At 50.5% G+C, this 27,421-nt stretch overlaps 8 protein-coding genes across 8 annotated transcripts; 3 read left to right on the top strand and 5 right to left on the bottom strand.

Annotated features, from left to right (window-relative positions):
- Positions 1-135: 135 nt before the first annotated feature.
- Positions 136-1,250, top strand: sidJ (putative siderophore biosynthesis lipase/esterase; the record flags this gene model as incomplete). The annotated part of the gene is made up of 2 exons (XM_056722912.1): positions 136-186; positions 249-1,250. The coding sequence occupies 2 exons, from the start codon at positions 136-138 to the stop codon at positions 1,248-1,250; spliced, it is 1,053 nt and encodes a 350-aa protein (XP_056579162.1).
- A 610-nt stretch (positions 1,251-1,860) lies between these two features.
- N7517_005181 (uncharacterized protein) lies at positions 1,861-5,483 on the bottom strand (the record flags this gene model as incomplete). The annotated part of the gene is made up of 2 exons (XM_056722911.1): positions 1,861-5,048; positions 5,102-5,483. 2 exons carry the CDS (start codon positions 5,481-5,483, stop codon positions 1,861-1,863), a joined length of 3,570 nt encoding a protein of 1,189 aa, XP_056579161.1.
- Positions 5,484-8,639: 3,156 nt separating this feature from the next.
- N7517_005180 (SH3 domain protein) lies at positions 8,640-12,417 on the bottom strand (the record flags this gene model as incomplete). Its single annotated transcript, XM_056722910.1, has 3 exons — positions 8,640-10,444; positions 10,504-10,596; positions 10,650-12,417. The coding sequence occupies 3 exons, from the start codon at positions 12,415-12,417 to the stop codon at positions 8,640-8,642; spliced, it is 3,666 nt and encodes a 1,221-aa protein (XP_056579160.1).
- An 833-nt stretch (positions 12,418-13,250) lies between these two features.
- Positions 13,251-14,212, top strand: N7517_005179 (Rtr1/RPAP2 family protein phosphatase; the record flags this gene model as incomplete). The annotated part of the gene is made up of 2 exons (XM_056722909.1): positions 13,251-13,654; positions 13,714-14,212. The coding sequence occupies 2 exons, from the start codon at positions 13,251-13,253 to the stop codon at positions 14,210-14,212; spliced, it is 903 nt and encodes a 300-aa protein (XP_056579159.1).
- A 516-nt stretch (positions 14,213-14,728) lies between these two features.
- Positions 14,729-15,274, bottom strand: N7517_005178 (40S ribosomal protein eS17; the record flags this gene model as incomplete). The annotated part of the gene is made up of 3 exons (XM_056722908.1): positions 14,729-14,809; positions 14,866-15,063; positions 15,128-15,274. 3 exons carry the CDS (start codon positions 15,272-15,274, stop codon positions 14,729-14,731), a joined length of 426 nt encoding a protein of 141 aa, XP_056579158.1.
- A 460-nt stretch (positions 15,275-15,734) lies between these two features.
- N7517_005177 (mitochondrial 37S ribosomal protein bS1m) lies at positions 15,735-17,143 on the bottom strand (the record flags this gene model as incomplete). The annotated part of the gene is made up of 2 exons (XM_056722907.1): positions 15,735-16,232; positions 16,280-17,143. The coding sequence occupies 2 exons, from the start codon at positions 17,141-17,143 to the stop codon at positions 15,735-15,737; spliced, it is 1,362 nt and encodes a 453-aa protein (XP_056579157.1).
- A 328-nt stretch (positions 17,144-17,471) lies between these two features.
- N7517_005176 (SDR family oxidoreductase) lies at positions 17,472-18,683 on the bottom strand (the record flags this gene model as incomplete). The annotated part of the gene is made up of 5 exons (XM_056722906.1): positions 17,472-17,978; positions 18,033-18,322; positions 18,369-18,505; positions 18,560-18,611; positions 18,662-18,683. The coding sequence occupies 5 exons, from the start codon at positions 18,681-18,683 to the stop codon at positions 17,472-17,474; spliced, it is 1,008 nt and encodes a 335-aa protein (XP_056579156.1).
- Positions 18,684-19,968: 1,285 nt separating this feature from the next.
- On the top strand, positions 19,969-27,237 carry tor (putative TOR pathway phosphatidylinositol 3-kinase TorA; the record flags this gene model as incomplete). Its single annotated transcript, XM_056722905.1, has 3 exons — positions 19,969-20,095; positions 20,151-26,785; positions 26,845-27,237. 3 exons carry the CDS (start codon positions 19,969-19,971, stop codon positions 27,235-27,237), a joined length of 7,155 nt encoding a protein of 2,384 aa, XP_056579155.1.
- Positions 27,238-27,421: the final 184 nt, after the last annotated feature.

Genomic DNA, 27,421 nt, shown 5'->3' with positions numbered 1-27,421 from the left:
CACAAAGCCGGTCTCGGCAATTTGTTTGATTAAAGAAAAAACCCCATCCCGAAGGCCCTCTCCAGCTCCTAGAAAGTTTTCCCCTTTAATTGATACCTACACACTACCCCACCACACACTCACTCACTCACCAACATGTCTAAGTTCTGGCCTAAGGGAGGTCTTCCCGGTATTCTGCACCACTACGTATGTAACTGCACAGCTGTCAATGATATCACTCGAATTACAACTAACAATTGATCGCGTAGACCGAAACTCTCGTCACATTCGAATATGCCTCCAGCACCGTCCGCCAACCACACAGTCTCCTCTTCGTGGGAGGACTCGGCGACGGCCTCGCAACAACATCCTACATGGCCGATCTCGCGCGCGCATTACAAAACTCAGAATGGTCTCTCTTCACACTAAACCTCACCTCCTCCTACCAATCATGGGGCGTTGGACATCTCGACCGTGATACGAACGAGATCGCCCAATGTCTCGAATACATCAAAAGCTACAAGGCCGATAAATTCGGCGGTGGCAAGATCGCGATGATGGGCCATTCCACGGGCAGTCAGTGCGTCCTGCACTACCTGTCCCAATCAAACCCCCACACAAAAATCCCAGCCTTCGACGCCGATATCGAACATATCACGCGCCCCGTGCTGGACGGCGCAATCATGCAAGCGCCCGTTTCTGATCGTGAGGCCATCTTCTGCGTCTTGAAATGGGGAATCGGTGATACCACGCCTGAGAAGGCTCGTGCTGTATATGATGAGATGGAGGCGCTGGCGAAGGCGGCTGTTGCTGAGGGAAAGCCTCATGATACCATGCTGCCTCTCTCGTTGACTTCGATGATTTATCCTGCCAATACCCCAATTAGCTGCCGAAGATTCTTAAGTCTTGTTAGTCCTGAGAGTCCCCAGTTGCCTGGAGAGGATGATCTGTTCAGCTCGGATCTGAGCGATGAGCACTTTATGACTACCTTTGGTATGATTCAGGAGCGGGGTCTGTTGAATCATAAGCTCATGGTATTGATCTCTGGAAAGGATCAATCCATTCCTGATTGGGTGGATAAGGACAAGATGCTGGCTAGGTGGCAGAAGGCTACTGACCATGATGGCAAATATCAGATTTGGGATGAAAAGCACACTGGTGTTATTCCTAATGCTTCCCATGCTTTGAGTAATGATGACCAAGCTGAGCCGCGGAAGTGGCTTGTTGAGAGGGTCTTGGGATACCTCAAGACGGCAGTGGAGAAAGCTTGAACGAATTGCAATGAAAATGTATGATTCTAGATTAGATGAAGCAAATATATACCATTTCCATACTTTTCAACCGCGTCCAACAGGGTGGATAACTCTTCAATAGTCAATCTTCGAGGTCGACTATAATCAGTCATCGTCCGCAAAGTTCGATATCTTGTACCACATGAAGAATATATATAACTAGCTTTTGTTGAAAACCGAAACCACTTACAAAGAGGGAAAACTCTACGTCTAATTTGAGCAATCTACAAGACCGTAAACAGCTAGTATAGCGAGTGGTATATCTATTGAAATTGAAAAAAAATAGGGTACATACATTGAAGATGAAAATCCAGCTCAAAAGTGTTTATATCAAAAAGGAAAAGAAAGAAAAGATCGAAAGTAGACATGAGACGCTCAAATGCACCGAATGGTATCTAGTCGTCACAGCAGAAATGATAAGAGAGCCCAGGGAGGGAAGATGGGACAGAGAAGAGAAGAAAAGGCCCGGAAGAGGGTGTGTAGGGAATGGTAGGTAGAGTGGGTGTAGGTAAATGAGAAACCAAGGGAATAAGGAGAGCCTAGGTTAAGGCAAGGTGAATGGTATAAAGAGTAAAAAGGGAAGAGATATCTAGAACATGCCTCCATCGACGGGTATGGCAGGAGGCGGGTATTGAGGAACAGCCGGCGGAGAGCCAGGCATGGATCCCTGGCGTGCGCGCCCATTCAGGTTGCCGCCATCGCTTGAAGTCTTGTGGAGACGGTTGCGGGAACGCGGGCGTTTCTCTTCATCTGGGAAACCGCTTTGTTCTTCTGCGGCGCTCGGGACGGGGGAAGTGACCCGCGACAAGTCGTTCTTGTCGCTCTTATCGCTCTTGAACGCACCCAAAATGGTTTGGGTGGCGGTTCCACGGCGACGGCGGGGGTTCATAGGTGGCACTGGAGGTGGGCTGATGGGTGAAGGCAGCGCGGATCCGGGTGGCAGACCGACCAGAGGGACATCGGATGTGGATGAGACAAAGGTAGGCTCGGAGATTTGCTTTTTGTTCACAGGGCGCTTTAGGAGGGAGCCGTGTCCCAAACCACGTTGGGGAATCTGGGAGCTGCTGGAAGCAGAAGCCAGGGATGTAGACGAGCTGTATTCCGGCATTTCGTTCAACGGAGGAGTGGCATTGGCAGAGTAGGCCGGGGCTGCAGGCGGGGCCCGGGGCGAAGCACCGATGATTGAGGATGTGTTGGACTGCGAGAACTGGAATGGCCGCTCGTATTGGAAGCTAGGCGTACCGGATCGGCTGGTACTGCGGTGTCTGCCCGAAGCGGTAGAGGGAGTGCGGTCGAAGTTCACAGAGTCAGACATTTCTGCTGATGGACGACTCGACGTAGGGCGCGAGGCAGGCATGGGAGGCTCATAGCCCTCAGGAGCAACGAAATTCTCATGTGCAATGATTGAACCCTCATCCACAGTTTCAAGGTCATCACGTTCGCGAAGTCTGGTTCGACTCTTAGAGCGGCCTGATGCATCCGAGCCTGCACGATCTCTCTGGTCTCGGAAAGGCGAGTGACCGCGGCTGCGGCTGGACTCACGCGAGTCTTCGTAGCTGTTATCGCGGCTCATAGATGGCATACGAGACCTGAGCGAACGCTCCGATCCAATATGTGGAGAGCTGGAGTTGGAGTGCCGGCCGAAGTTGAAAGAGGGCCGCTCCTCTTCACGCCACGAGTCATCTGAAGAGAGAGCAGGCGTGGACGAATTGCCACCGACATAACCGAACAGCTTCTTCTGATCCGGCTTCCCGCCAGCCTGTTTACTCGACTTTTGCTTCAATATGGCAAATGCATTACCAGTCCGGGATAAGTCCGGAGTTGACCGGCCAGGAGTGGGGCTGCTGGATCGACTTTCGTTCTCAGCAACACTTCGCAGCTTCTCCTGCACCTTTCTACGCCTCTCTGCCAGTTCGATGGCAAATTCCTCCCGCTCCCTTTGGGTCTCTGTACTCCCATGACGACGATGATGAAGTTCTAATTCCTCCCTCCAGGAAGAGCCGTTCGATACAGAAGCTGTGTCGGCAATAGTCCCAGGTGCGGATGACTCTTCGCTGTTTCGAGAACCCGTGCCCTCCGCAGAATCTCCAGAAGGAGATTGCGAGCTCGAGGTTCCTGGGCGTGTTTCTGATGATGGCCGATTCTCTTCGGGAGGTTGTGCTACCTTGGGAGGAGCGGCCGGTGGCTGGGGAGTCGCTTTCTGGGCCGCCATTTTCGGGAAATAGCTATCGTTCTGGTGAGGTGAAGGGGGAGGGAAGATGGAAGATCTGTCACTTTCCTGACGCAGGTGAGATCGAACCATTCCCCCCATTCCACTAAAGCCTTGATCTGGCTGCAGGGTTGGCGAGTCAGGCCTCTTGGGTGTGTTATCACTGGTTTCAGGGGGTGACATTGTGAAATCAAGGTCGTTCTCGTTGATGGGTCTAAGATCACCTAGATCGGAGTATCTCACTTCGGGGAGCGTTTCCAGGTGATCCTTCGTGGGAGTTGATGATTTGTTAGATGCTACAGTCGAGTGCTGAAGCGGCGGGCCGTACTCGCTGGTCAGTGCAGCTGCAGAAGGGGTTTCGCGCGAAGACCGGTTCTCTCCTTCATCGCCGGACTCGCTAGCACTTGAGTTGGCATAGAAAGTCCTCACCCCAGGTCTGAAAGGAGAAGCCTCAACGCTGGACGCACAAGAATGATCGATGCCGCGATGCGCATCACTACTATAGTGAGACGAGGCGGACCCTGCTCGGGAACGATAACTGGACTTGGATAGTCCCCGAGCACGGCCTACGGGCTCTGCAGGCAGAGGTCGGCGCGGAGGTGATGCACGGCGTGGAGGCGGGGTCTCTCGTCCCTGGTGCATTTGAAGTTGGCGGCGGGAGAATGCCTGCTCATCGAAGCCAGTGGTAGGCCGGTTGAACAAGCCCATAGCTGTAGCCTTTCCGTGATCTTCTGGGTGAAGTGATGCGGCCAACAGCGATGAACCCTCGTCATTCTCGCTTGTGGGTGGGCTCAAGGGAGGAGCCCCAAACGTTGCCGCTGTAGGGGATAGCCGGTCTCTGAGTGCAGCTTCTCCGGACATGCGGGGCTTCGGGGACGTTGCGGATGAAGGTGGGCTAGTTGGCTGTGAGCTAGAAGGTGGCTCGACAATCGCAAGCTTTTGCAGGCGGCCCCGCAGGTTGGTGGCACTTCTGGAGTAGTTGCGGTTCAAAGAGGGGAGGTCTGGAGTTCCAGCCCGCTGGCGACTCAGACTCTCCAGGCGGTTCAAGGTCGAGTTCTGCTGGTTCTGAGCAGCCTGGGTCAATCCTTGTCCGTAAAGACGACGGGTACGGATTGAACCATTGCGCGGGGTAGACATCCCAGGACCGGGTCGAGGGGCCTCCGGATGGGTTTCGGGGAAGGGATAACCAGTCATTGGAGATTGAGATGTATTCAACGGCGACTCGTCGGCCGAGGTTGCTGCAGTTGATGTGGGAACTGTTGACAGAGGTCCAGATGCGGTGGAGGAGTATGTGGCTCGGCTGTTAGAGGAAGCAGTTGAGGCGGCATATCCAGATTCCCGGGCGGCCTCCGCCGTTCTCTCTTCCTTCTCCTTGAGGCGCAACCGCTGAAAAGCAGATAGGTTCATGTCGTGGTCGTATACCGGCTTTCCCATGGTCCGTTGACCACCCTCTGGCGCATCGGGGGTTGTTCCCACTGGCGATCTAACCGGGATCTTGTAAATCTTTTGGCGACCTCCGAACAGATTATTGCCCTCGGCGCGACGGGCTCTGCTCATCATACTGCCCCCTGGGATCGGTCATCGTCTGTGCCATATCCATCCCCACCGGAAGCAAAAGAACCACTGCGGTCGAGTGCAAGGGAGGGTCGGCTACCGTCGTTGGAGCAAACCTCGTCGATATCTGCCAGCATGGCGGGGCTGTGGCCGAACAAATTGAGTCGAGAAGCGCGCTTAGGAAATAACACGCTATCGTCACTGGCCTTTCCTAGCATGGATAGTGGGTCGTCCTGTTCCTTCAGCATGCTAAATCGAGCGGACAACTTGGGCATTAGCAGACTGGTGCGGAAGTTGTCTGTCGAGGGCAGTGCGGCTGATAGATCGAAATCTGGTTTGGGTTCTGGTGTCTCCTTCTTCTTCGATGGCTTCAGGCTGAATCCTGACGAGGCCCCTTCTTGATCCTCGGGCTCCTTCGCCTTCTTGTGTTTGCGGAATCGATTCATCATGGATGGTAGGCTCGAGGCCCCGTAATAGGAAAGGAATGAATGCGATTGGGTAATATTTAAAATAACGTGAATAAATGTTGATAAGTCCAGCGAGTGTGTAGTAGTAGCTTGAGAGTTGATCAGTGTCCCGGTTTGGCTCAATGCCTTCAAAGTGACTCACTGGATATCCTTATCCAGAGAATGAAATGAGAGGCATGACCTTCAAGTGCAACAATGATTGCAGATTGAGATCAGGGAGAGAAATGTCTCCTGAAGAGAATAGGCGCAAGGAATGCCAAGTTCAAGCCGTGTACCGTGAATGGTCCGGATCCAAGGCCAATCAACGTATTTAGCAGGGATTGACAGAGCACAGCAAAAAGAAAGAAAAAAGCAATAAGCAGAGTTAGTCGAGAAGGAAATAGGTCAAGAAAGAGTGACTGGGGAAATTGACGCGAAGAATGCGATGGGAGGGGAGATTTGCAATGGATCCAGAACTGTAACTCTCTCTTAGCGGCATACCAGAAAAAAAAAATTGTAAAAAAAGGGATCTAGAAGATCGTCCCAAATTGGTGTCCACCAGTCGATCGATATTAACTCTTCTATATGTTTTTTTATATCTGTTTATGGTAGTTTTACATATGTACTTATTGTACATGTTCTGTTTATTTGTATACTCATGAGGCATCAAGGGGCTTCCCGAGATTGCATCCATGGTCCAGTGTAGGTATGGTATGGTACAGTTACTTAAGCGAACAGCTCAGATTCCTCTAAATAGTAAGTACCAATCTCACAAAATTACTGTAATTGGTTTCACCCCTTGCGTAAAATAAAAATGAAATGTTAAGGATCACATCTTGTCTCGCTTCCGGGTGGAACCTGGGGCTGAACGCCACCCTAACTGCGGGATAGGTCGGGCATGTGGTTAATTCCCAATTTCATGATGTATGTTGTCTTCTGAAACCGGGGGACTCCGTAAAATCAGGGAAAAAAACACTCGCTAAGATAGTTCCGGCCTGGACACGGGAAACACAAAGATCGTCCCATTACTGCATTCCAGAGGATTTTGATCTGGTGTTCGTAGTTCATCCAAGTTCTCAGAGGAGATAGGGTCACACACAAAGCCCATTGCACTCCTTGCTTCGTAGCCGGCAAGGGAAATTCATTAGTATCTCTGTAGAACATAGCTGGGGTAGGCTAATCAGACATGCCATACTCCGTACTGCAATATGCAATAAAGTTAGATATTGGGAGAGTCGAGATCATAATCAATAGAACAATACATTGAAAATACGGCTTTGCGTGTCGTACAGCCACAATATAAGGTCACTGCAATATAGGCCTGGATTCATGAATGTTCCGACACTGCAGGACCTCTACAGCGTGCAGGACAATGGTTCAACTCTCTACGGAGTATGGCTTCCGACTTCCTAAATTGGAGAAAGTTGAACCATGGTAGAATCCCCGATAGAGTCTAGGTACTCTCCACTTGACCCAGGAATCGATTTTTTCTTATCCAATATAGTATTGAAAATGATTTTATCACTGTGGGTATGAAATAGAGAAAAGCAAACGACCAAAGCCAAAAGAAAAAAAAAAAAGAAAACTTCTTTAGCGCTTCAGATACGTTTTGGCTAGGCTTGACAGCCGTTTGGGAAGGCCCCGCCTACAAGCTTTTGAAACTTCCGAGGTTGACTAGAAAGAGTTAGGCTTATATTATGTAGCCAAAAAAGAAATGGTAAACCGTCCGGTCTTGGTTGGTATACCCCTGACTAGTCCCAATGCGGATAGTAATCTAACGCTTCGGCTCCGGGTTTCTTTTTCATGTACACATTTGAAGGTCTCTTGAAGTTTTCCAAGGTTCAATACTATAAAATATAGTAAGATCTAGAATTGATTGGATTGATGTAAACTCAACGGATCAGAGATACAAAAGCATCCATGGATCTAACCGGGGCTTAAGCACTCCGGGCCAATCCTCGTAGCCAAAAAAGTTTGATTTCATTTCTTTTTTGATAAAAAACGAAAATCTCCGACATTGGACATGTCACTTGCCTTAAAAATTCCTAAATATAATGTGCCATACACCACACTACTTAACCACCGGTAGTATACTTCGTATATTGTAACCTTGCATTAATCTATGCTTCGAGAATGCAAGAAAAATCTGATATCCGATATCTGCGATCCGGATTCCAGGAACCGATCGCGAATATCTATCCGGAGTACGAGCCGGAGAGGTCCAGGAACTTCCACCAATATGGTAGCCGGTGGAAACTCAACAAAACTAAAAGAACGTTATAATTGGAGCCCCCTCTTGCCGGTGATGAGGGGTTACTGAGACCGGGGCAGCCCCCCAGTTTCTCGATGTGGCCAAGGGCGATCCCGCTCATTGCCTCGTTATCTAGCGGGTACCGGGGTCATTGTACGATGTACAGCATATATCAATCCGGGGAGTAGGATCATAACTGGACCGAGTTCGAGGCTCTGGTTTGACTCGAGAGTCTACGAAGTGGTGGAGTCGGCAGTTGGGTTTGGCTGTTCGAACTCGATCCGTTAATCAAAAAAGACTTTCTTAGCGTCAGTGGAATTTTAGGATTAATTTACTTCAGACGGGGCGTTGGATTCTAGAACACACGAGGAACTGGGCTTATTGACTTAGCTCGATGAATATGTAAGCCCTAATTACGACAACCTGGACTACAACATATTTCGTACGGAGAATTTGATTGTAAAGTTGAATAGGATCTGGTACAGGATAGTCGTCATTGGCCTAGGAATCCATACAAAGATATACAATAATTTCTAACCTGTGGCAATTTATAGACCGAAAGAGAATAGTATCTCATAGTTTGCTCGGATAGAATCATGCAAGATGTACCATTAACAAAAAAACGAAAAGCTGCACGCTCGCTCAACTCTCCATCAAACGGGGACCACCATTTCCCATCTCATATTACCACACCAAGTCCAGATGTTTCACAAGAGGGGAGCAGGACAAGAAAAGAGAAAAGGGAGAAAAATATAGAAGACAGGGGAGAAAGGAGGCTCCTTTTCATTCATACATGATCCCACCCAATCTAGAAGGGGCAAGCAAAAAACACAAAAGAAAGGGTCGTCTGCTCATAGCGCAACTGCAACAAAAAGGGTGAAGTCTCAGACCAGAATCCTATCGTCCAGTTACTTACTGGCTTCCCAGCCCACCCAGCTACGGGGCATCACTCGCCACACCTTGCATTCGCCACTGCGGAGGTCGTTTAGCTTGAAGCTCTCCATCTTGACCTTCTTACTCTCGCGGCCTTGCTCCCAGGCTCGGATCTTCTTCTTTGTGCCATCCCAATCGACCACGATGCCGACGTGGTCGGGCTTTCCAACCTCGGCGCTGTATTTCTGGTGCATGGTGCCGCGGTGGCCCTGGAATCGGGCATTGCGGAAGCTGACAATGTCACCGGCGCGGATTTCGTCGTTCTGGGACACGGAGGCATTGGCCAGGTTGGAATAGACCGAGGCACCGTATCCGCGGGTCCCCACAGGAAGCAGCGCGTCCGAAAGAGGATTGAGTAGGTGCTGGACCAGCCCGAAGGGAGTGCCATCTCCAACAGTAGAGTTTTGGATCGAGTTGACGGCTTCCGAGATTCGCGTTCCAAGCTGAATATGAGCCTGCTCGAGCTGATCCTGGCGAAGCGGGAGCGGTGGGGGTTCATGACGTTGCTCGAAAGAAGCATCCGCAGGGTTCTTGGGGTCAAATTGGACATTCAAGACTGTCTGGGAGTAATCGAGGAACAGGATATAGACATCCTTCGAGACTGTTGTTTTGCCGCCACGGTTTGTGGATGAAGTCTCCTCGACCTCGAAAAGCAGATCAGTGCGATTCTGGAACGCTGGAGGCGGGGTGTTGGGTTTAGTCCACCAGAGGGTATACTCGGCGAAATCAACATCGGTGGCGATGTAGCCTTGGTCAATAGAGGGGCGAGAAACATCCATAGACCGACGAACGTTAGGCTGATTTCTTAGAAGATCCATAGATGCGCGCTGGGTTCGGGCTGCGGACGGAGATGGCAAACCCGAAGCCTGGCTTTGGGAAGGCAGAGGCGCCAGTGAAAGACGCTTCTCATGCAAAGGAGAGGGTCTTTCTTTTCCCGGGCTCTGCACGGGGGGTGCATCATAGAGATCGTCGTATTCATCGGCCGCTTGTTGCGGTGGGAAAGGAGGAGGAGCCTCTGGGCGACCGAGCGGGAGAGGCGGAGAAGTGGGGAGACCATGTCGGGGAGCGGAGTAGTTGAAAGGGTCATACTCAGCATCATCATCGCTGACGGGATCTCTGTGCGGGGGAGGAGGAGGCGGTCCCCTAGGTGTGTCAATAGACGCACGGGCATTCCGGGGCGGCTGATTTGGGGGTGGAGGCGGAACTGCCCTGGGAGCCGTGGGTGGAGGTGGTGGGGGATGCCGGGATTCCTGGGGGCTGCGCGGGGACTGGATGGAATGGTCGTCGGTGGTAATACCCTCGTCAAAGCTGGAGTCACGTTCGTGGGCTTTCAGAGCATCCTTGTGTTTCACTCCCGATGCGATATCGGTGTCGTAATCTCCATCATATTCAGTCACTTCCCCTTCCGCTTCTTCTCCAGCTTGTCGAGGAGATAACGCACTTATGCGACTATCAGCGGTAGATCGGCGACGGAGCTGGTCTGGGGGCGGGGGCGGGGGAGCGCGGCCCTGCAATGGTGGCATGGGTGGATTGACTGGAATGGGGGGTGGCAGACGACTAGCTCTCTTCTCAGCCGCAGGGGTTGAAGCGGCAGAGGACACGGGGTCATATGTTTCGGCACGGCGAGAGTCAATCTGATCAGGTATCGCAGGTGCAGGCACGGCCGGTGGAGCAGCCGAGGTATCCAACGACAGACTAGATGTGTGAACCGACAATTCATCATCAGACTCGTCACCATTGTCGGCAGTTGTGGGCCGTGGTAGAGGAGGAACTGGTCGACCTGTATATCATCGTCAACGCCCCACGTCAGGTAAATCGGTTCAGGGTCTAGGTACTTACCTGCAGGAACTGGTGGCGGGGAAGCCGGTGGCTCACCCGGGACAGTGGGGACGGGTCTTGACTCTCGAGGAGGCGGAGGAGGCGCCGAACGATCTGCGAATATCAGGACTTGAAATCATGCATTAGACTGCTGGAGAATATCTTACCTTGGGATGGGGGTGCCGGGACCGGACGATCAATAGAGGCACGAGGCTGTGCACCTTCGTGGATGACATCCTCGACGTCTGGCACCTCACGTGCAGAGTGTTGTTCCGCGAGAGGAGTTGCCAAAGGCTCCTCCTCTTCCTTCTCCACTTCAGTAGAAGGAGGCACCGGCTTGCTAGCCACGTTCATTCCAGGAAGGGGAATCATAGGAACCGGGGGCGCATTGGCAGGCGAAGTGGGCTCAGATTCAAGCTCCCCAAGCCTCTTCTCTGACTCGCCGGGAGTCTTGGGCTTGCGAGCACCAGCGGCACCAGACATGCCTGGCATACCTCCAGCAGGCGGGCCAAAGAGACCCATCATACCCATGCCGCCGCTCATCTTGGCCATTCGCTCACGCAGTTCCATTCTGCGCTTGGTTTCGGGATCCATTTCCTCCTCTTCCTCTTCTTCTGCTTCGCCCTCGTCTTCAACGTTTGCCACGGCAGTTTGCTCGACTGCGCGAGTCGACTGTTGACGCTGGGAGACCGGACGAGGTTGCTCGACTGCGCGAGTCGACGGCTGACGCTGGGCGACGGGACGAGGCTGAGGCTGATCTTCCTCGTCATCCTTACTAGTGGATGTTTCGCCTGCATCCTCGGAGTCTGCAGCAGCGGAGTAGTCGGCGTCATTGGCGTCACTCGCGACTTCTTGGGTAGGCGAGAATGGCGCAACGGGCTGTGCATGAGGGGCTGCAGCCCTCAATGTATCAACACTAGGATCTCGGACAGCCGTCGATTCTTCGACAGAGGGTGCCTCTTGTTCCTCGTCGACGACTGTGGGAGCCACATGTTCATCCATCGACTTCTTAGGAGCAGGGCGGGAGGGCTTTTCTTTCTTCTGAGCTGCTTCGGCATGACGCTGAGCTTGCTCTAATTGCTGCTTCTGGAGCAACGCAATTCGGTCTTTCAGACTAGTTGGCTTGGGCTGGTCCTCCGCGCCCTCTTCGCCTTCAACGGGAGCAGGCCGGCTTTCAGAGACCGGGGGCTCGCGGGCAATTTGTTCCTTTACATCGGGATCCTCGTCTCTTTTGTAGATCTTGGGTGCAGGTTCTCTTGGTGGAGGCTTGTAGGCGTCCCGGCTAGGAGGCGGCGCGACGAAAGGCTTCTTGATGAAGGATGGCTGGGAACCGCCTGGTTTGAATGGCGTCACTGGTGCTGCTGCAGGTTTATTGAAGGCAGCAATGCGATCCCTGAACGAGGACCCCGAAGGCTTCTCTGCTACAGCTGGGGGCGCAGGTTTTGAGGGTACCTTGGCTGCGGATTCAGTTGGGGCCACGGGAGGGGCGGGAGCGGGCGCCTTTGCCGGCTGCGGGGGTGAGGATGCAGCTTCTGCTATAGGGGCAGTCGCGCGCGAAGGAGGGGACTGGGGCATAGGTGACTGCGGGGATGCAATCTCATAATCTTCCTCGGTGGGCTGCACCTCTGGCTCGGGCTCGGGCTCAGCCTGCTTGCTTTCGACCACGGGGGACTCGACTGGCACCGGCTCGGGCTCCTTTTTGGGTCTGGGTCGAGATGGTCTCGGAGGGGCCGGAGGATCGTATTTCTCAACGAAGTTTTTCGGAAAGATGCCCTCCTGCTTGGCCCCCTGGGCGTCTGAGTATTCGCCGTAGTACCAATCGTCATCCTCCAGGGCGGTGACGGTCACGATTTGACCGATCGGGAAGTTGAGATCATCATCGTGGCCCGAAGCGTACTCGAAGACCGAGCGGACCGTAAAGGGCGGACCTGACATCTGGCAAGTCAAGTCCGAGGATCAGACTTTGAGATAATCGGTGTGGAGTGAGGAATGTTGAACGAGTCTGTGACGCAATGACGCTAGAATCTCTGTACAGAGCGATTCGCCAGCTTCAATACTTTTAGTATGCAATATTTAGGGCGAACCGAATCAATTCCTTGTGGTACGATGGGGTGTCAGCTTAGATGAAACGACGTCAATGAGTGGGTGCCTACGACCAGGAGATGAGGGGGGGGACGGCGGAAGCACTCACGTGGAGAACCGAACACCCTATGCAGGGCCAGCAAAGAACTACAAGATGAGAAGAAAAGAACAGAGTTAGAAAGACAAAAAAAAATGTAGGGAGGATGTAGAGAGGTGGTCGTCACTTGGCGGGATGAGGGAAATGGGCTCCACTGGGCGATCGGCGGCTAACATCAACCAGGGAACACGCACATGGGGGGGAAATGTGTTGAATTCAAGTTTATATGAGAATTTTTATACTCGTACTGACATTATATATATATGTAGTCTAACTTGTTTTCAACAGTAGATTAGGGGTAGCTAGGTATATAGGTAAACGTCTATACATCGAAATTGTAGAAATAGTCAAGTGTACCGAGTATAACATATACAATATGTACAAGCTACATATGTGATCCCAAATAATGTCAATGCCCAAAGCCTACGTCAGCAGTGAAAGTGTCCCATGTTTGGGGATCCCGGGGGGTTTTTGCCTCTTCCGCTTTGGACCCGAATTCTGCTGGTATTTTTTTCTTCTCTATTTCGTCTCACCTCACCACTCAACCAATTTTTAATTCAAATTACCTTTTCCAGGGCTTCAATTCGTTATGGCACAGTCAAATCCAAGCCACGCTCTCAAGACCTCTCTTCCTGAGACATATGCCGCCGTCAATGCCCAGCAACCCCCACCTTCATACCTATATCCTACACAAGAAGAGCAAGACAAATACCTAGAAGGTAGGCCCGGTGCAACTCAGCAGCACCTCGAAGTCGCTCTGGAACACGCGCAGCAGATTCAGACCCAAAAAGACGCCGAAGATATCATCCTAAACCGCATTCTTGAGCTCCTCGAGCTCCCTTCCTCCCCGACAGCCGACCCTGCCGCACCGTCTCAAGAAGATACCATAAAATTCAAATATGCGCTAGCTCCATTCCGCCCCAGCGACTACGACAATCTGATATTGGAGCGAAACTTCGAAGACTCGTGCGGGTACACTTTATGTCCTCGCAAGTATCGCAAGCGAGACAGAGGCCCAGGAGGCGGATTCCAATTTAAATACGGCCCCAAAGGAAGCGGGCCAGGGGGCGCGGACGCAGCGTCGATATCGTTTCCGAGGATCGCGTCGAAAAGTGGTGCTCAGATGCATGCGCCGAGCGTGCTCTTTGGATCCGGGTGCAGCTTTCCGAGAAGCCTGTGTGGGAACGACGGGCCGGTGACACAAGGGGCACGAGTATTCTACTGCTCGAGGAAGCTCGAGCCAAGCGCTTGAAGGCACCAGCGGCTACTAGCAGTGTATCCTCCGTTGTGGATGATTTGCAGAGCATGGGACTTGGGAATCGCGATCGGTCCCGGGAGCTTGCCTTGGAACGTGGTGATACCAGCACGATTCGTCCGGATGGACGTGTTAACGTCAATATCAGAGAGAATCAACGTGGTTCTCAACAGGTTCCTGGCGCTCCACAAATGCGCCCAGAGGATGCAAATGGCGGTTCCATTGAAGGATACGTGCCTAGGGAGCATCGAAGCGTGGATCAAGATGGAGACATTGATTTGCTCGATCAGATCTGATCCAGCCAGGTTGCGATGGGATTCCATGGGGGTTTTCGGCGTTCTACTTTTCTAATACCCGATCAATGTTGACATTGACACATGAGTAATGAACAATCTACGCAGAGAACATATGTATGGCTATAGGCTGGCCAGCAGGACTCATACGTACATATAGATATGTAGGTATAAATCCAGACATGACTCAGACCACCAAAGGTCTCGAATCACTTAGACCGAGGTAGCCCCCAGTCCAAGAATTCCTACATAGTCCGACCTAGAGAGTTAACTCATAGGTAGACACGAGAAAAAAAAAATTGGCAATCGAGCGTCATCTCCTTTCGGAGAATCGGCGACACCTTTTCTCAAAGAGAATCATGTTTATTCATTCCTCATCCAGGAATAGCCCTCCACACTAAGCTAAACCATGCTAGCCGGGCGAAAAGCCAGCCAGAACAGACATTGTCGGGGTAACCGCCAAGGATCGACCGTAGGCCAGGTATGAACTTTTTTTTTTCGTTATTCCGGGCGCTGGATTTAGCGGGGACCGAAACGGCGGGGGCGCTCGGCCTGCTGCTGCTGGCTGACGGCAACAACGTTGACCTTGAGGTTGTCGAACTGTAGAGATATATTAGATATATTCCAAGATGTCGTAGTGTGCAGAGAAAACTTACGCCCATGGACTTGAGAAGGTCCTTGGTGTCGGCATCAACGTCGAGCTGGCCGGACTCGGTCTGGGAGACATCGAGAGCAGAGACCTCAGGAACGTACTGATCCTTGCGCTCACGCTCCTCCTCCTGAAGCTTGAAGGAGATACCGCGGACGGGACCACGCTGGATGCGCTTCATCAAGTGGGTAGTGTAACCAGCGATCTAGAAGAAATTGCGAATCAGGATTGAAGGTCTCGATTGTTGGTTGTAATATATCGAATCTCACCTTGTTGCGAAGACGCTTGGAAGCAATGATGGCGATCTCATCACAGATACGCTTGTTGGTCTCGAAGTCGAGGGTCAACTTGGGGTAGTAACGCTCGATGATGACCTTAGCGGAGCGCTTGACTGTCTTGGTACGGACGCGACCCATTTTGGCGGTTGTTGGCTGGCGGAATGAATGTTCGAAAGATCGAGTGTCGTCGTGCCGATTTGGATGAGTTTGAGAGCAGGCTTTCGCTTAGTCCTGTGCGGGTCCTTGCCCTAGGCCCTAATCTACAAGTCACGTGTCAGATACCTTTTCTCCATGATTATATAATCTTCTCCAATATGGATCCATCCATGGATGGATGGATGGCCCTTGCTGTTTTAGGAAGGTAGCAAACACATTAAAAGTCCTTCCTCATGTGTACGATTATTGTGAACTCATGTGTCTTGTTATTTTCTATTTCGGTGGGAAATAAGCCAATTATCGCTGAGAAAATAACTTGATATTGATGCATCCGATTTATATGACATAGTCAAAAAAGAAAAATGAAAGTAGCTTTACACAAGCACCAAATCTATCATACATGGTACAATCCCTTGCACATCCACCCATACTTCACTTTTCCCTATGACCTAGAGTTGAGGTTATTGAGAAGGCTGCGTGCGACGTCCTCTGTCCCCCTCGTGGGTTGTCTCCGGGAACGGTTCTCCGTGGAAGGCTGGAAGCGAGGCTGGCCGAATGACTGTCGGTCTAATCTTGGGACCAGCGGGGATGGGGCAGTGGCAACATCGGAGATGGTCAAGGTGCTCGGCTTGTGGTGGTCTTCGATTCCGTAAGGGGCCTTAGCGGTTGCACTCGCGCGATAAGATGAAAGGCCAATACGGCCGTCGGAGTCAATCGAAGCCCGGATGGGAGTAACCCAGTATTTACCTCCACCGGGGATGGATGCATCGAAGAAAGTCAGGCCAGGGGGTGTGCCTTGCTCCACGAAGGTCATGGCATTCAGGTCTTCAACAGCAATACCACCGATACCTGCGAGGGCCCGAGCCATGCGTCCCTTAAAGCGGCCCTTGGGGCGCAAGATGCGAGCCTCCACGGGGCGCTGGTGGGCCTGTGGGCCAAACTGGGCATGATTGTGGATCAGAGCGTGTGATCGTGTGTATGACAGACCGGCAGACGGGTGTGTCTTCGGGGGTCCTGAGATGGCGTATTCGAATGAGGACAGCTTAGTTCCAGGGGATTGATAGTACTTGCGCCCGATACGCTCGCTGGGAACGGCAGGGGGGAAGCGAGGTCAAGTAGATCAAAGACCACAGGACCGAGAGCGAATGGGTCATTGCGCAGAGTCTTGATGTAGGCATTGAACTCCGCATCGGTGACAATTGCGGGATGAGCGTCCAAGTCCTCTCCATTATCCTGTGCCAGCTTCCGGATCTCAGCAGAACGCTTGGCAACAAACTGTTCACGAAGTTTCTTCAGGAGCTCAGGCTTATTGCGGGTCACTTGCTTCAAGTATGCTGCGAACTCTGCCTCCGTCTGCCCAGCAAGCCAAGGACCGGTGTGTCTAAATTGTTTAGCACCCGGTTCCTGGAGACCCTGGCTGGTCTCGGTGTTGTCGAGATGCGTCTCGAATGGACTTTGATGCCTTGGCACAACACTTGTAGCATAATTGACTTTGGAGGGGAGAGACATAGGCAAGTGCATCTCCTGGAACTTCTCGAGGGTCACAGTGTGATCTGCGGCGGATTCGAAGTCGGTCACATGTTCATAGGTATCGAGGGCGTGCAACCTGACTACCGGTCTCGATGATTTCTCCGATGTCGACTTGGCCGGTAAAGGTCGCTTCAGTCCCCAATCGCCTCGGGCTAGTGATGATTGCGGTGTAACGATGGAGGCTCGGATGGGGTGAGGCAGAGTTGCGGTGCCGGATTCTTTCGATGTTAGGTCACTGGGGCCATTGAGAGTTTTGGGGAGTGCGAATAAACGCGACTTTCGTAGCAAGTTCGCCGTTGGCGACAGCCTGGCGGAGGCCATCTTGTTTAATGGATTGACTATGTGATCTTGGATAGCTGGCGCGAGAAAAGTTGACCGGAGAACACGGGCCAAAGCGGTACGGTGAGCCCCAACGACCCAGCCCGCAGTTTTGTATCTATACAATGTACCAAAGACCCTTGATCAATCTTTGCTACGTAGATTATCTTTCTTATATATAAGATGCAAAATGCGGCTAGGGTTCGATAATATCTGTTGCTTAAAATTGCTCCGATATACGTAGTTGCCAAAGAAGAATATTGGATCTACAATGTATCTATCAATTCAATCTCGATCTATGAAACGGAAAACATCGAAGGCAACTCCTAGTTTAAACACCAACAGCTAGAAGAGAATCAACGGTGTCTGACACTGTTTGCTTCAGTGGGCGATATTTGAGCCCAAGGACCCTTTGCGACTTATTGTTGTCAATCCCAAAGATGTTTCCCGGGAAGTCGCTGGGAGCATCTGCAGGGGGTAGCTTAGACTCTAACTGGGGGTGAGTCTCGCGAATAATATCTGCAAGTTCCTTGTTCGAGAAGAAGCCAGTGGTGACAAAGAATCTCTCGCCGCCTGCTTCGGGAACTTCAATGGCTCTGACATGTGCGAGGGCCACATCACGCACATCTACGCACAGGAAGTTGCCCGTTGGGGCTATTTTCTCCTTCATTTGACCCTGAATGAGGTTCCTGATGCGCTGGTTTGAAGTGTTGATAGTCTCAAGAGAGTTGAGATAATGAACGATCGGGCCAAACACCAGTGGTGGATTTATGGTAGCAATATCGAAATTTGGCTTCTCCTTCTCGACAAAGGCCCAAGCTGCTTTCTCCGCAAAAGTCTGTATAGATTGAATTAGCACTTAAATACTTAGACAGACCATCAAATTTCCTACCTTGCTACCACGGTAAACTTGCGAGTGGTCCATCGCCTCCTCCCATGTCAACGGATTCCATTCTTTCTCACTGTAGACCTTGGGGTGCTGCTTGCCGTTCACCATAGCAGCGTAAGATGATGTGATGACCACTCGCTTCACGGTAGGGGCATATTCTTTGATTGCCTTCAAGATACCGGTCGTTCCCTTGATGGCCGGGTCAAGGAAGTCTTTCACAGGGTCCTGAACATTGAAGTGGAAAGGGGATGCGGTATGGAGAACATAGTCAAAGGGGGGCTTGATTTGACGGCCTGTTGTATTTCCGTTAGTTGTGTATCTATTAGGGGAACGATCTACTAACCTCATCAAATGCACCATCCTTAGCTACATCTTTGACAATCACGTAAGAGAGCTTCTCCTTCGACACATCAGGGTGAGCCTCAATTATCCGTTTGCCCTTCTCCTCCGATCGAACAGTAACAACTGTATCAAAACTAAAATGAAATTGTTAATCTTCAACCATGTGTATGTTTATGGCTAAAACATACCCATGCTGTAGCAGAATGTCCACAATGTGGGCGGCGATGAAGCCACTGCCTCCTAAAGCAGATAGTTAGATTGAGGTCCGATGGTAGATTAAAATCACATACCAGTCAAAAGAACTTTAACCATTGTGATATAAGTAGCTACAGATGAGATGTTCAAGAATTGGGGGAGCGAGGAGCTTGGCTTTTATGGTTCCCCCTCGATCCCGTCATCCCCCGCAACGGCCTATTACGGCCTAGAAATCCTGACCGGCGATTATAAATACAAGACCTCACGGTGTTTAATGGAGTTAAGGTACTAATGTCGCTATAAATCCGTATGTCCGGAGAGCTTAGGCTTATAGGCACTCTGTTATCTCCTTGCACCACTTTGGTAGAGCCCTGATTCAACATTAACCCCTTGTAGTTAAGATCTATTTTTGATTTACCCATTTCACCAAATAGAAGTCAAGGTGACTAGTGCCCAGGCTGCTTATAGGAGATCAAATATATTCAGTAGAATCTTCCATATCTGCTTAGTGTTTGTCGATTCAGGGCCTGGGAAATAATGAACTATAATTGATGTTAGCAGTGTCCTGTGTCGAATATCTTTATCCTTGCTTCAACCACATCTTCTCCTATTTCAGATTGCACGTTCGATTTGAAATTCCGAGGAATCGTCTCATATTCTCTATTAGTCACTACAACATAAAAGGCTGTTCTACAAAGCTTCCCCTAGGATGTGCTAGAAGCCTGGTATTAAGTCACTTTGTCCACAGATATCGAGCATTCAAATACCTGTCCTAGTGGGGGAGAGTGAATTGATCTTAACGAAATGCCTCCTGAATGGGTCTTATCAAATTTATAGATGCAACCTTTGAATCTTAGGAAGCAAACCTGTGCACCTCTAGCCTCGTGGAAATCTGAATGATACAAAACAAGCAAAGTCGGCCGCTTATGTAGCCTCTTTCCTTAACGCTATATTTGAGATGAGCACTCCAATGTCTGTTTTAGATGTATTTTTTATAATCAATTTTCTGCACAAATGTTAGACTACCTGGATTGTCAATGCCATGATCCATCGGATCCCTTGGGTGACGTATTGGTGCTGGGGGTAATATGGCTCGATTCTTAGACCCATCAGAATTTGAATAGTATTCAAGCACCAGGGATTATCCTCAATATACTGAATAATGTCAAAATAGATATCAAATAGTAAGTAGTGATTACATATAACTAGAGTGATGTTAGATAGTCAAGAGCCAGGGTCGCACGGAGTCGGGAACTCCAAACTGGCCCGTGCACCCCTCGACCTTCTCCAAGCCTCACACATGACCCTCCCTCTACCATCCAACTTTATGCGCTCTGCGTGTTTTTATTTTATGGCCTAGACCTTGTATTCCAATGTCCACCCTGGGGTGTGATTCGCAAATATGGCCCAAGCAGGTGCAATCACAGACGTGACCCAAAGGTTGTTCGTGGAGCTCAAGTCAAAGAATGAGGAGGCCAGAGCCAGAGCTGCCTACGAGCTCTATGATAATGTCCTATCCGTGTCTAGAGGTACTGCCGGTTGAACTCCGAGACCTCTAACTAGCTGACATATCTCCTTCTGCAGATTGGCCGTCGGAGAAGTTCGTGGAATTTTACAACGCCGTTAGCCAACGCATCGCCCAACTCGTGGTCAACGGCAGCGATGCAAACGAAAGAATCGGTGGCTTGTTAGCACTCGATCGGCTCATTGACTTTGACGGTGTCGATGCGGCTCAGAAAACAACGAGATTTGCCAGTTACTTGCGCAGCGCCCTTCGCAGCAATGATAATGTGGTCTTGGTGTATGCGGCCCGATCGCTGGGCCGCCTCGCGAAGCCCGGCGGGGCTCTAACCGCAGAACTGGTGGAAAGCGAAATACAATCTGCATTAGAATGGTTACAATCCGAGCGCCAGGAAAGTCGGCGGTTTGCAGCAGTGCTTGTGATCCGGGAACTGGCCAAGGGCTCACCAACACTCCTCTACGGCTTCGTTCCCCAGGTCTTTGAGCTTGTCTGGGTTGCCCTTCGAGACCCAAAAGTCCTCATACGTGAGACTGCCGCCGAGGCCGTTGGCGAATGCTTTGAAATAATCGTGGCTCGTGATTCTCAAGTCCGTCAATCATGGTTTGCACGGATATACGATGAAGCACTCCTGGGCTTGAAGTCTCATAATATTGATCATATTCATGGCTCCATTTTAATCATCAAAGAGCTGATCTTGAAGGGCACAATGTTCATGAAGGAACATTATCGGAATGCTTGCGAAATCATCCTCCGTCTCAAGGACCACCGTGACCCAAAGATTCGCACCGAAGTCGTTCTCACAATCCCCATTCTTGCCTCATATGCCCCCACCGATTTCATTGAGATCTATCTACACAAATTCATGGTCTACCTTCAAGCGCAACTCAAGAGAGACAAAGAGAGGAACTCCGCCTTCATTGCCATTGGAAAGATTGCCAATGCAGTGGGCACCGCTATCAGCCAATATCTCGATGGCATCATCATTTACATTCGAGAGGGACTTGCAATGAAGGCGAGGAATCGATCGGGAGTTAACGAAGCACCGATGTTTGAATGCATTAGCATGCTGTCCCTCGCAGTGGGGCAGGCGCTCAGCAAATACATGGAGGCTCTCCTGGATCCCATTTTTGCCTGTGGGTTGAGCAAATCATTAACACAGGCTCTGGTCGACATGGCTCATTACATTCCTCCCATCAAACCTATGATCCAGGAAAAGCTTCTTGATATGCTGAGTATCATCCTTTGTGGAACGCCATTCCGTCCCCTCGGCTGTCCCGAAAACCGACTACCTCCTATGCCATCATTCGCAAAAGACTTTACACCCCATGAGCTTCACTCTGATTCCGATATCGCATTAGCACTTCACACGTTGGGCAGCTTTGACTTCTCTGGGCACATACTGAACGAGTTCGTGCGTGATGTTGCTATCAACTACGTGGAAAATGATAACCCGGAAATTCGAAAAGCGTCAGCTCTTACGTGCTGTCAACTGTTCGTTCACGATCCAATCATAAACCAAACCAGCGGACACTCTATTCAAGTTGTCAGTGAGGTAATTGACAAGCTCTTGACTGTGGGTATCGGAGACCCTGACCCTGAAATCCGACGCACCGTTTTGTGGTCGTTAGACCGCAAATTCGATCGTCATCTGGCACGACCAGAGAATATTCGATGTTTGTTCTTAGCAGTCAATGATGAGGTTTTTGATGTCAAAGAAGCCGCGATCTGCATTATCGGTCGACTTTCCAGCGTCAACCCTGCTTATGTCTTCCCGCCACTACGAAAACTGCTGGTCAATCTTCTCACTGGCCTTGGCTTCGCGAATACCGCTCGCCAAAAGGAGGAAACAGCTCAACTTATCAGCTTGTTTGTCTCCAATGCGACGAAATTGATCAGGTCCTACGTTGATCCCATGGTGACCGCATTGTTGCCCAAAGCAACCGACATTAATCCAGGCGTTGCTGCCACTACTTTGAAGGCAGTTGGTGAGCTTGCCAATGTCGGCGGCCATGAGATGAGACAATATCTGCCGCAGATTATGCCAATTATTTTGGACTCGCTCCAGGACCTTTCGTCGCATACCAAACGTGAAGCTGCGCTTCGGACATTGGGCCAGTTGGCGAGCAATTCAGGCTACGTTATCGAGCCATACATGGAATATCCCCATCTTCTCGCCGTACTCATCAACATTATCAAAACAGAACAGACAGGCTCTCTGCGCAAAGAGACCATCAAGCTTCTCGGAGTCCTCGGTGCCCTCGATCCCTACAAGTACCAACAGATCAGCGAGATCGAACCTGATGTGCACCACATCAACGAAATACAGAATGTTTCTGATGTTGCCCTCATTATGCAGGGCCTCACTCCTTCCAACGAGGAGTATTATCCCACGGTGGTCATCCATACTTTGATGCAGAACATTCTGCGAGAAAACTCCCTGGCGCAATATCACTCAGCTGTCATTGATGCCATCGTTACAATCTTCAAGACTCTGGGTTTGAAGTGTGTCCCATTCCTTGGACAAATCATTCCAGGGTTCATCTTAGTCATTAGAAGCGCTCCCGCTAGCCGCCTTGAGTCCTATTTCAATCAGATGGCAATCCTAGTGAATATCGTGCGACAGCATATTCGCACTTTCTTGCCAGAGATCATCGAGGTCATTAGAGATTTCTGGGATGCTTCATATCAAATCCAGGGTACCATTATATTCTTGGTCGAGGCGATTGCTAGGTCGTTGGAAGGAGAATTCCGGAAGTATCTTGCTGGCCTGATTCCTCTGATGCTCGATACACTGGATAAAGACACATCGCCTCGTCGCCAGCCCTCCGAGAAGATTCTTCACGCCCTTTTGATTTTCGGTACAAGCGGAGAGGAATACATGCATCTCATCATTCCTTCCATTGTCCATCTGTTTGATCGGCCACAAAATCCTCAGAGCATCCGAAAATCTGCTATCGACAGCTTGACAAAACTATCGCGGCAAGTTAATGTCTCTGACTTTGCATCCCTAATGGTTCATTCCCTGTCCCGAGTCGTGGCTAGCGGTGATCGTGTGTTGCGTCAAGCTGCGATGGACTGCATCTGTGCTCTCATTTTCCAACTCGGACAGGACTTCACGCATTACATTCATCTTCTCAACAAGGTCCTAAAAACCCATCAGATTACGCATGTCAACTACCAAATCCTTGTGACGAAACTTCAGAAGGGCGACCCACTGCCGCAGGACCTCAACCCAGAAGAGGTTTATGCTTTCCCTACTGATGACACCAATTTTTCTGAAATTGGACAAAAGAAGATTGTCGTGAACCAGCAACATCTGAAGAACGCGTGGGATGCTTCGCAAAAGTCCACTCGTGAGGATTGGCAGGAATGGATACGCCGTTTCAGCATTGAGCTCTTGAAGGAATCCCCATCCCCGGCGCTACGTGCTTGTGCTAGCTTGGCTGGAATCTACCAGCCGCTCTCAAGGGACCTTTTCAATGCTGCTTTTGTCTCATGCTGGACTGAGTTGTATGATCAATACCAGGAAGAGCTCGTCCGCTCAATTGAAAAGGCGCTTACTTCTCCCAACATCTCCCCAGAGATTTTGCAAATTCTTCTCAATCTGGCTGAATTCATGGAGCACGACGACAAGGCTCTTCCCATCGACATCCGCACTCTTGGAAAGTATGCTGCAAAGTGTCACGCTTTTGCTAAAGCCCTTCACTACAAAGAACTCGAGTTTGAGCAAGATCAGAATTCGGGTGCTGTCGAAGCTTTGATTACCATTAACAACCAACTTCAACAGTCTGACGCTGCTATTGGTATCCTTCGCAAAGCCCAGGCGTATCGAGATGTTGAGCTCAAGGAAACATGGTTTGAAAAGCTTCAACGGTGGGACGAAGCCCTTGCTGCTTACAAGCGACGCGAGAAGACAGACCCAGACTCATTTGGTATCACAATGGGTAAGATGCGCTGTTTGCATGCTCTTGGCGAGTGGAAGGTTCTCTCAGACCTCGCTCAAGAAAAATGGAACCAAGCATCACTGGAGCATCGCCGAGCTATTGCACCTCTTGCCGCTGCCGCTGCCTGGGGTCGGGGCCAGTGGGAGTTGATGGACTCTTACCTCGGTGTCATGAAAGAGCAGACTCCGGACCGCTCATTCTTCGGTGCCATTCTGGCAATCCATCGCAACCAATTCGAAGAGGCCAATATGTACATCGAGAAGGCTCGCAATGGTCTCGATACGGAATTGTCTGCTCTTCTAGGGGAGTCATACAATCGTGCCTACAATGTCGTTGTCCGGGTCCAGATGCTCGCTGAGCTAGAAGAGATCATCACATACAAGCAAAACATCGGCGACCCTGAAAAGCAAGATGCTATGCGTAAAACGTGGAACCAAAGATTGCTTGGGTGTCAACAAAACGTGGAAGTGTGGCAGCGTATGCTCAAGGTCAGAGCTCTTGTCACTGCCCCACGTGAGAATCTCGACATGTCCATCAAATTCGCCAATCTTTGTCGCAAGTCCAATCGCATGGGTCTTGCAGAACGGTCCCTTGCATCTCTAGAGACAGTGGTGTCCGATGCCAATGGCATGCGCACTATCGCACCGCCCGAAGTTACATACGCCAGGCTGAAATTCAGTTGGGCAAATGGTCACCAACTAGAATCTCTTGAAATGATGAAGGAGTTTACCTCTGGTCTGACCGATGATTTTTCCAGATACAACACACTCATGGTATCAAATGCCGATCACCATGGTGCGAATGGAGTCAACGGGGTCGCCGATCAGAACCACCCAGATGTTATCAGTCTGAACGAACGGATTGGGGACGCCAGCAAATTCAGAAAACTTCTTTCCAAGAGCTATCTTAGGCAAGGAGAGTGGCAGACAACTCTGCAGAGAGGTGATTGGAGGCCGGAAAACGTTCGAGATGTTCTCAACGCCTACTCGGCGGCGACCCAATACAACCGGGATTCATACAAGGCGTGGCACTCCTGGGCACTTGCAAACTTTGAAGTTGTTACAACGATTTCCAACCAGGCTAACCGTGAGGGCTTGCCTACGCCGGTTCCTCCCCATATCGTTACAGAGCATGTGATTCCTGCCATTCGCGGATTCATTCGCTCCATTGCTTTGTCCTTGACATCTTCGTTGCAAGACACCTTAAGATTACTTACTCTGTGGTTTAATCACGGCGGAGATCATGAGGTGAATACTGTCGTCACGGAGGGATTTACGGCTGTCAATATTGACACTTGGCTTGCTGTCACTCCTCAATTGATCGCTCGAATCAATCAGCCCAATATCAGGGTCCGGGGTGCGGTTCATAGGTTGCTTGCCGAGGTTGGCAAAGCGCATCCTCAAGCCCTTGTTTATCCACTGACGGTGGCAATGAAATCGAACGTGACTCGACGCTCTCAATCTGCTAGCAACATCATGGAAAGTATGCGGCAACATAGTGCCAAGCTTGTCGAGCAAGCAGATCTTGTGAGTCATGAACTTATCCGAGTTGCGGTCTTGTGGCATGAACTCTGGCATGAAGGTCTGGAAGAAGCCTCTCGTCTCTATTTCGGTGATCACAATGTTGAAGGCATGTTCTCAACACTTGCTCCCTTCCATGATATGCTAGACAAGGGAGCCGAGACCCTTCGCGAGGTGTCATTTGCCCAAGCTTTCGGTCGTGATCTGGCTGAAGCCAAGCACTACTGCATGATGTATCGCGAATCGGAGGAAATCGGCGATCTCAACCAAGCTTGGGACTTGTATTACACTGTGTTCCGCAAGATCAGCCGACAACTGCCACAGCTATCGACTCTCGATCTCAAATATGTGTCTCCTCGACTCAAAGATTGCTCAGACCTTGACCTTGCCGTCCCAGGAACATACCAGAGTGGTAAGCCAGTCATTCGAATCATGAGCTTTGACCCGATCTTGCATGTCTTGCAGACAAAGAAGCGACCTCGTCGCATGACGCTCAAGGGCAGCAATGGAAGTTCTTACATGTACCTGGTCAAGGGTCATGAAGATATCCGACAAGATGAGCGAGTCATGCAACTCTTTGGCTTATGCAATACTTTGCTGGATAATGATAGTGAGAGTTTCAAGCGACACTTGTCAGTTCAGCGCTTCCCTGCCATTCCATTGTCTCAGAGCTCTGGTCTGCTGGGATGGGTGTCCAACAGTGATACATTGCATGCCTTGATCAAGGAATATCGTGAAAGCCGTCGGATTTTACTCAACATCGAGCACCGGATCATGCTTCAAATGGCACCTGACTACGATAGCCTTACTCTCATGCAGAAGGTTGAAGTCTTCGGCTACGCTATGGACAACACGACCGGCAAAGATTTGTACCGGGTGCTATGGCTCAAGAGCAAGAGCTCCGAGGCATGGCTCGAACGCCGTACCAACTATACTCGGTCGCTCGGTGTTATGTCTATGGTCGGCTACATTCTTGGTTTGGGAGACAGACATCCATCGAACTTGTTGCTGGATCGTGGTAATGGCCGTGTGGTTCATATCGACTTTGGTGATTGTTTCGAGATCGCAATGCACCGAGAGAAGTACCCGGAGCGGGTTCCGTTCAGACTTACTCGCATGTTGACATTCGCCATGGAAGTCAGCAACATTGAGGGTAGCTACCGCATCACTTGCGAGGCTGTCATGCGTGTTCTACGAGAGCATAAGGATTCCTTAATGGCGGTTTTGGAGGCTGTAAGTAACTTGGTTTCTTGACGTTCTAAAACCACACCCACTGACTTTTACTTTTCTAGTTCATCCATGACCCTCTAATCAATTGGCGTCTGGGTACACAAGATTCGTCCCCCGACCGTGTGTCTCTCCCTGCGGATCGTCGCGGGTCCATCATGGAAGGTGTCAATTTCGAACCCGGCGCCCAACCGGCCGAATTCTCCCGTCGCCGTCGCCCGTCCATGCTTGAAGGTGGTATTCTTGATGCTCCAGAAGGCGTTCCGCAAGAAGCCCGCGAGGCACAGAATGCCCGTGCTCTCCAGGTTCTCGCCCGAGTCAAGGAGAAACTCACCGGACGAGACTTCAGAAATAACGAAGAGCTGAGTGTCAGTGACCAGGTGGACAAGCTCATTGCTCAGGCAACCAATGTTGAGAATATCTGTCAACACTGGATTGGATGGTGTAGTTTCTGGTAATCTGGCTTTGTTATTGGAGTTACATGGCGATGACGATATGATATGATGCGTTTTGTTTCGATTTCGATTCCTCACCTTGTATTTAGAGTTAACCCCTGTCATTTGCTATTTTCTCGTTTTTATTTCTAACTTCTACACCTCTAATGCTTCTGGTTTATGGCTAATTCTACTCTGGTAGCTGAGG

This window comes from Penicillium concentricum, assembly GCF_028827145.1.
Source record: "Penicillium concentricum strain IBT 3081 chromosome Unknown utg000002l_segment0_segment0, whole genome shotgun sequence".
Classification (NCBI taxonomy): domain Eukaryota; kingdom Fungi; phylum Ascomycota; class Eurotiomycetes; order Eurotiales; family Aspergillaceae; genus Penicillium; species Penicillium concentricum.
Note: the sequence above shows the minus strand (reverse complement) of the source record. Positions and strands in the feature narration are given on the sequence as shown.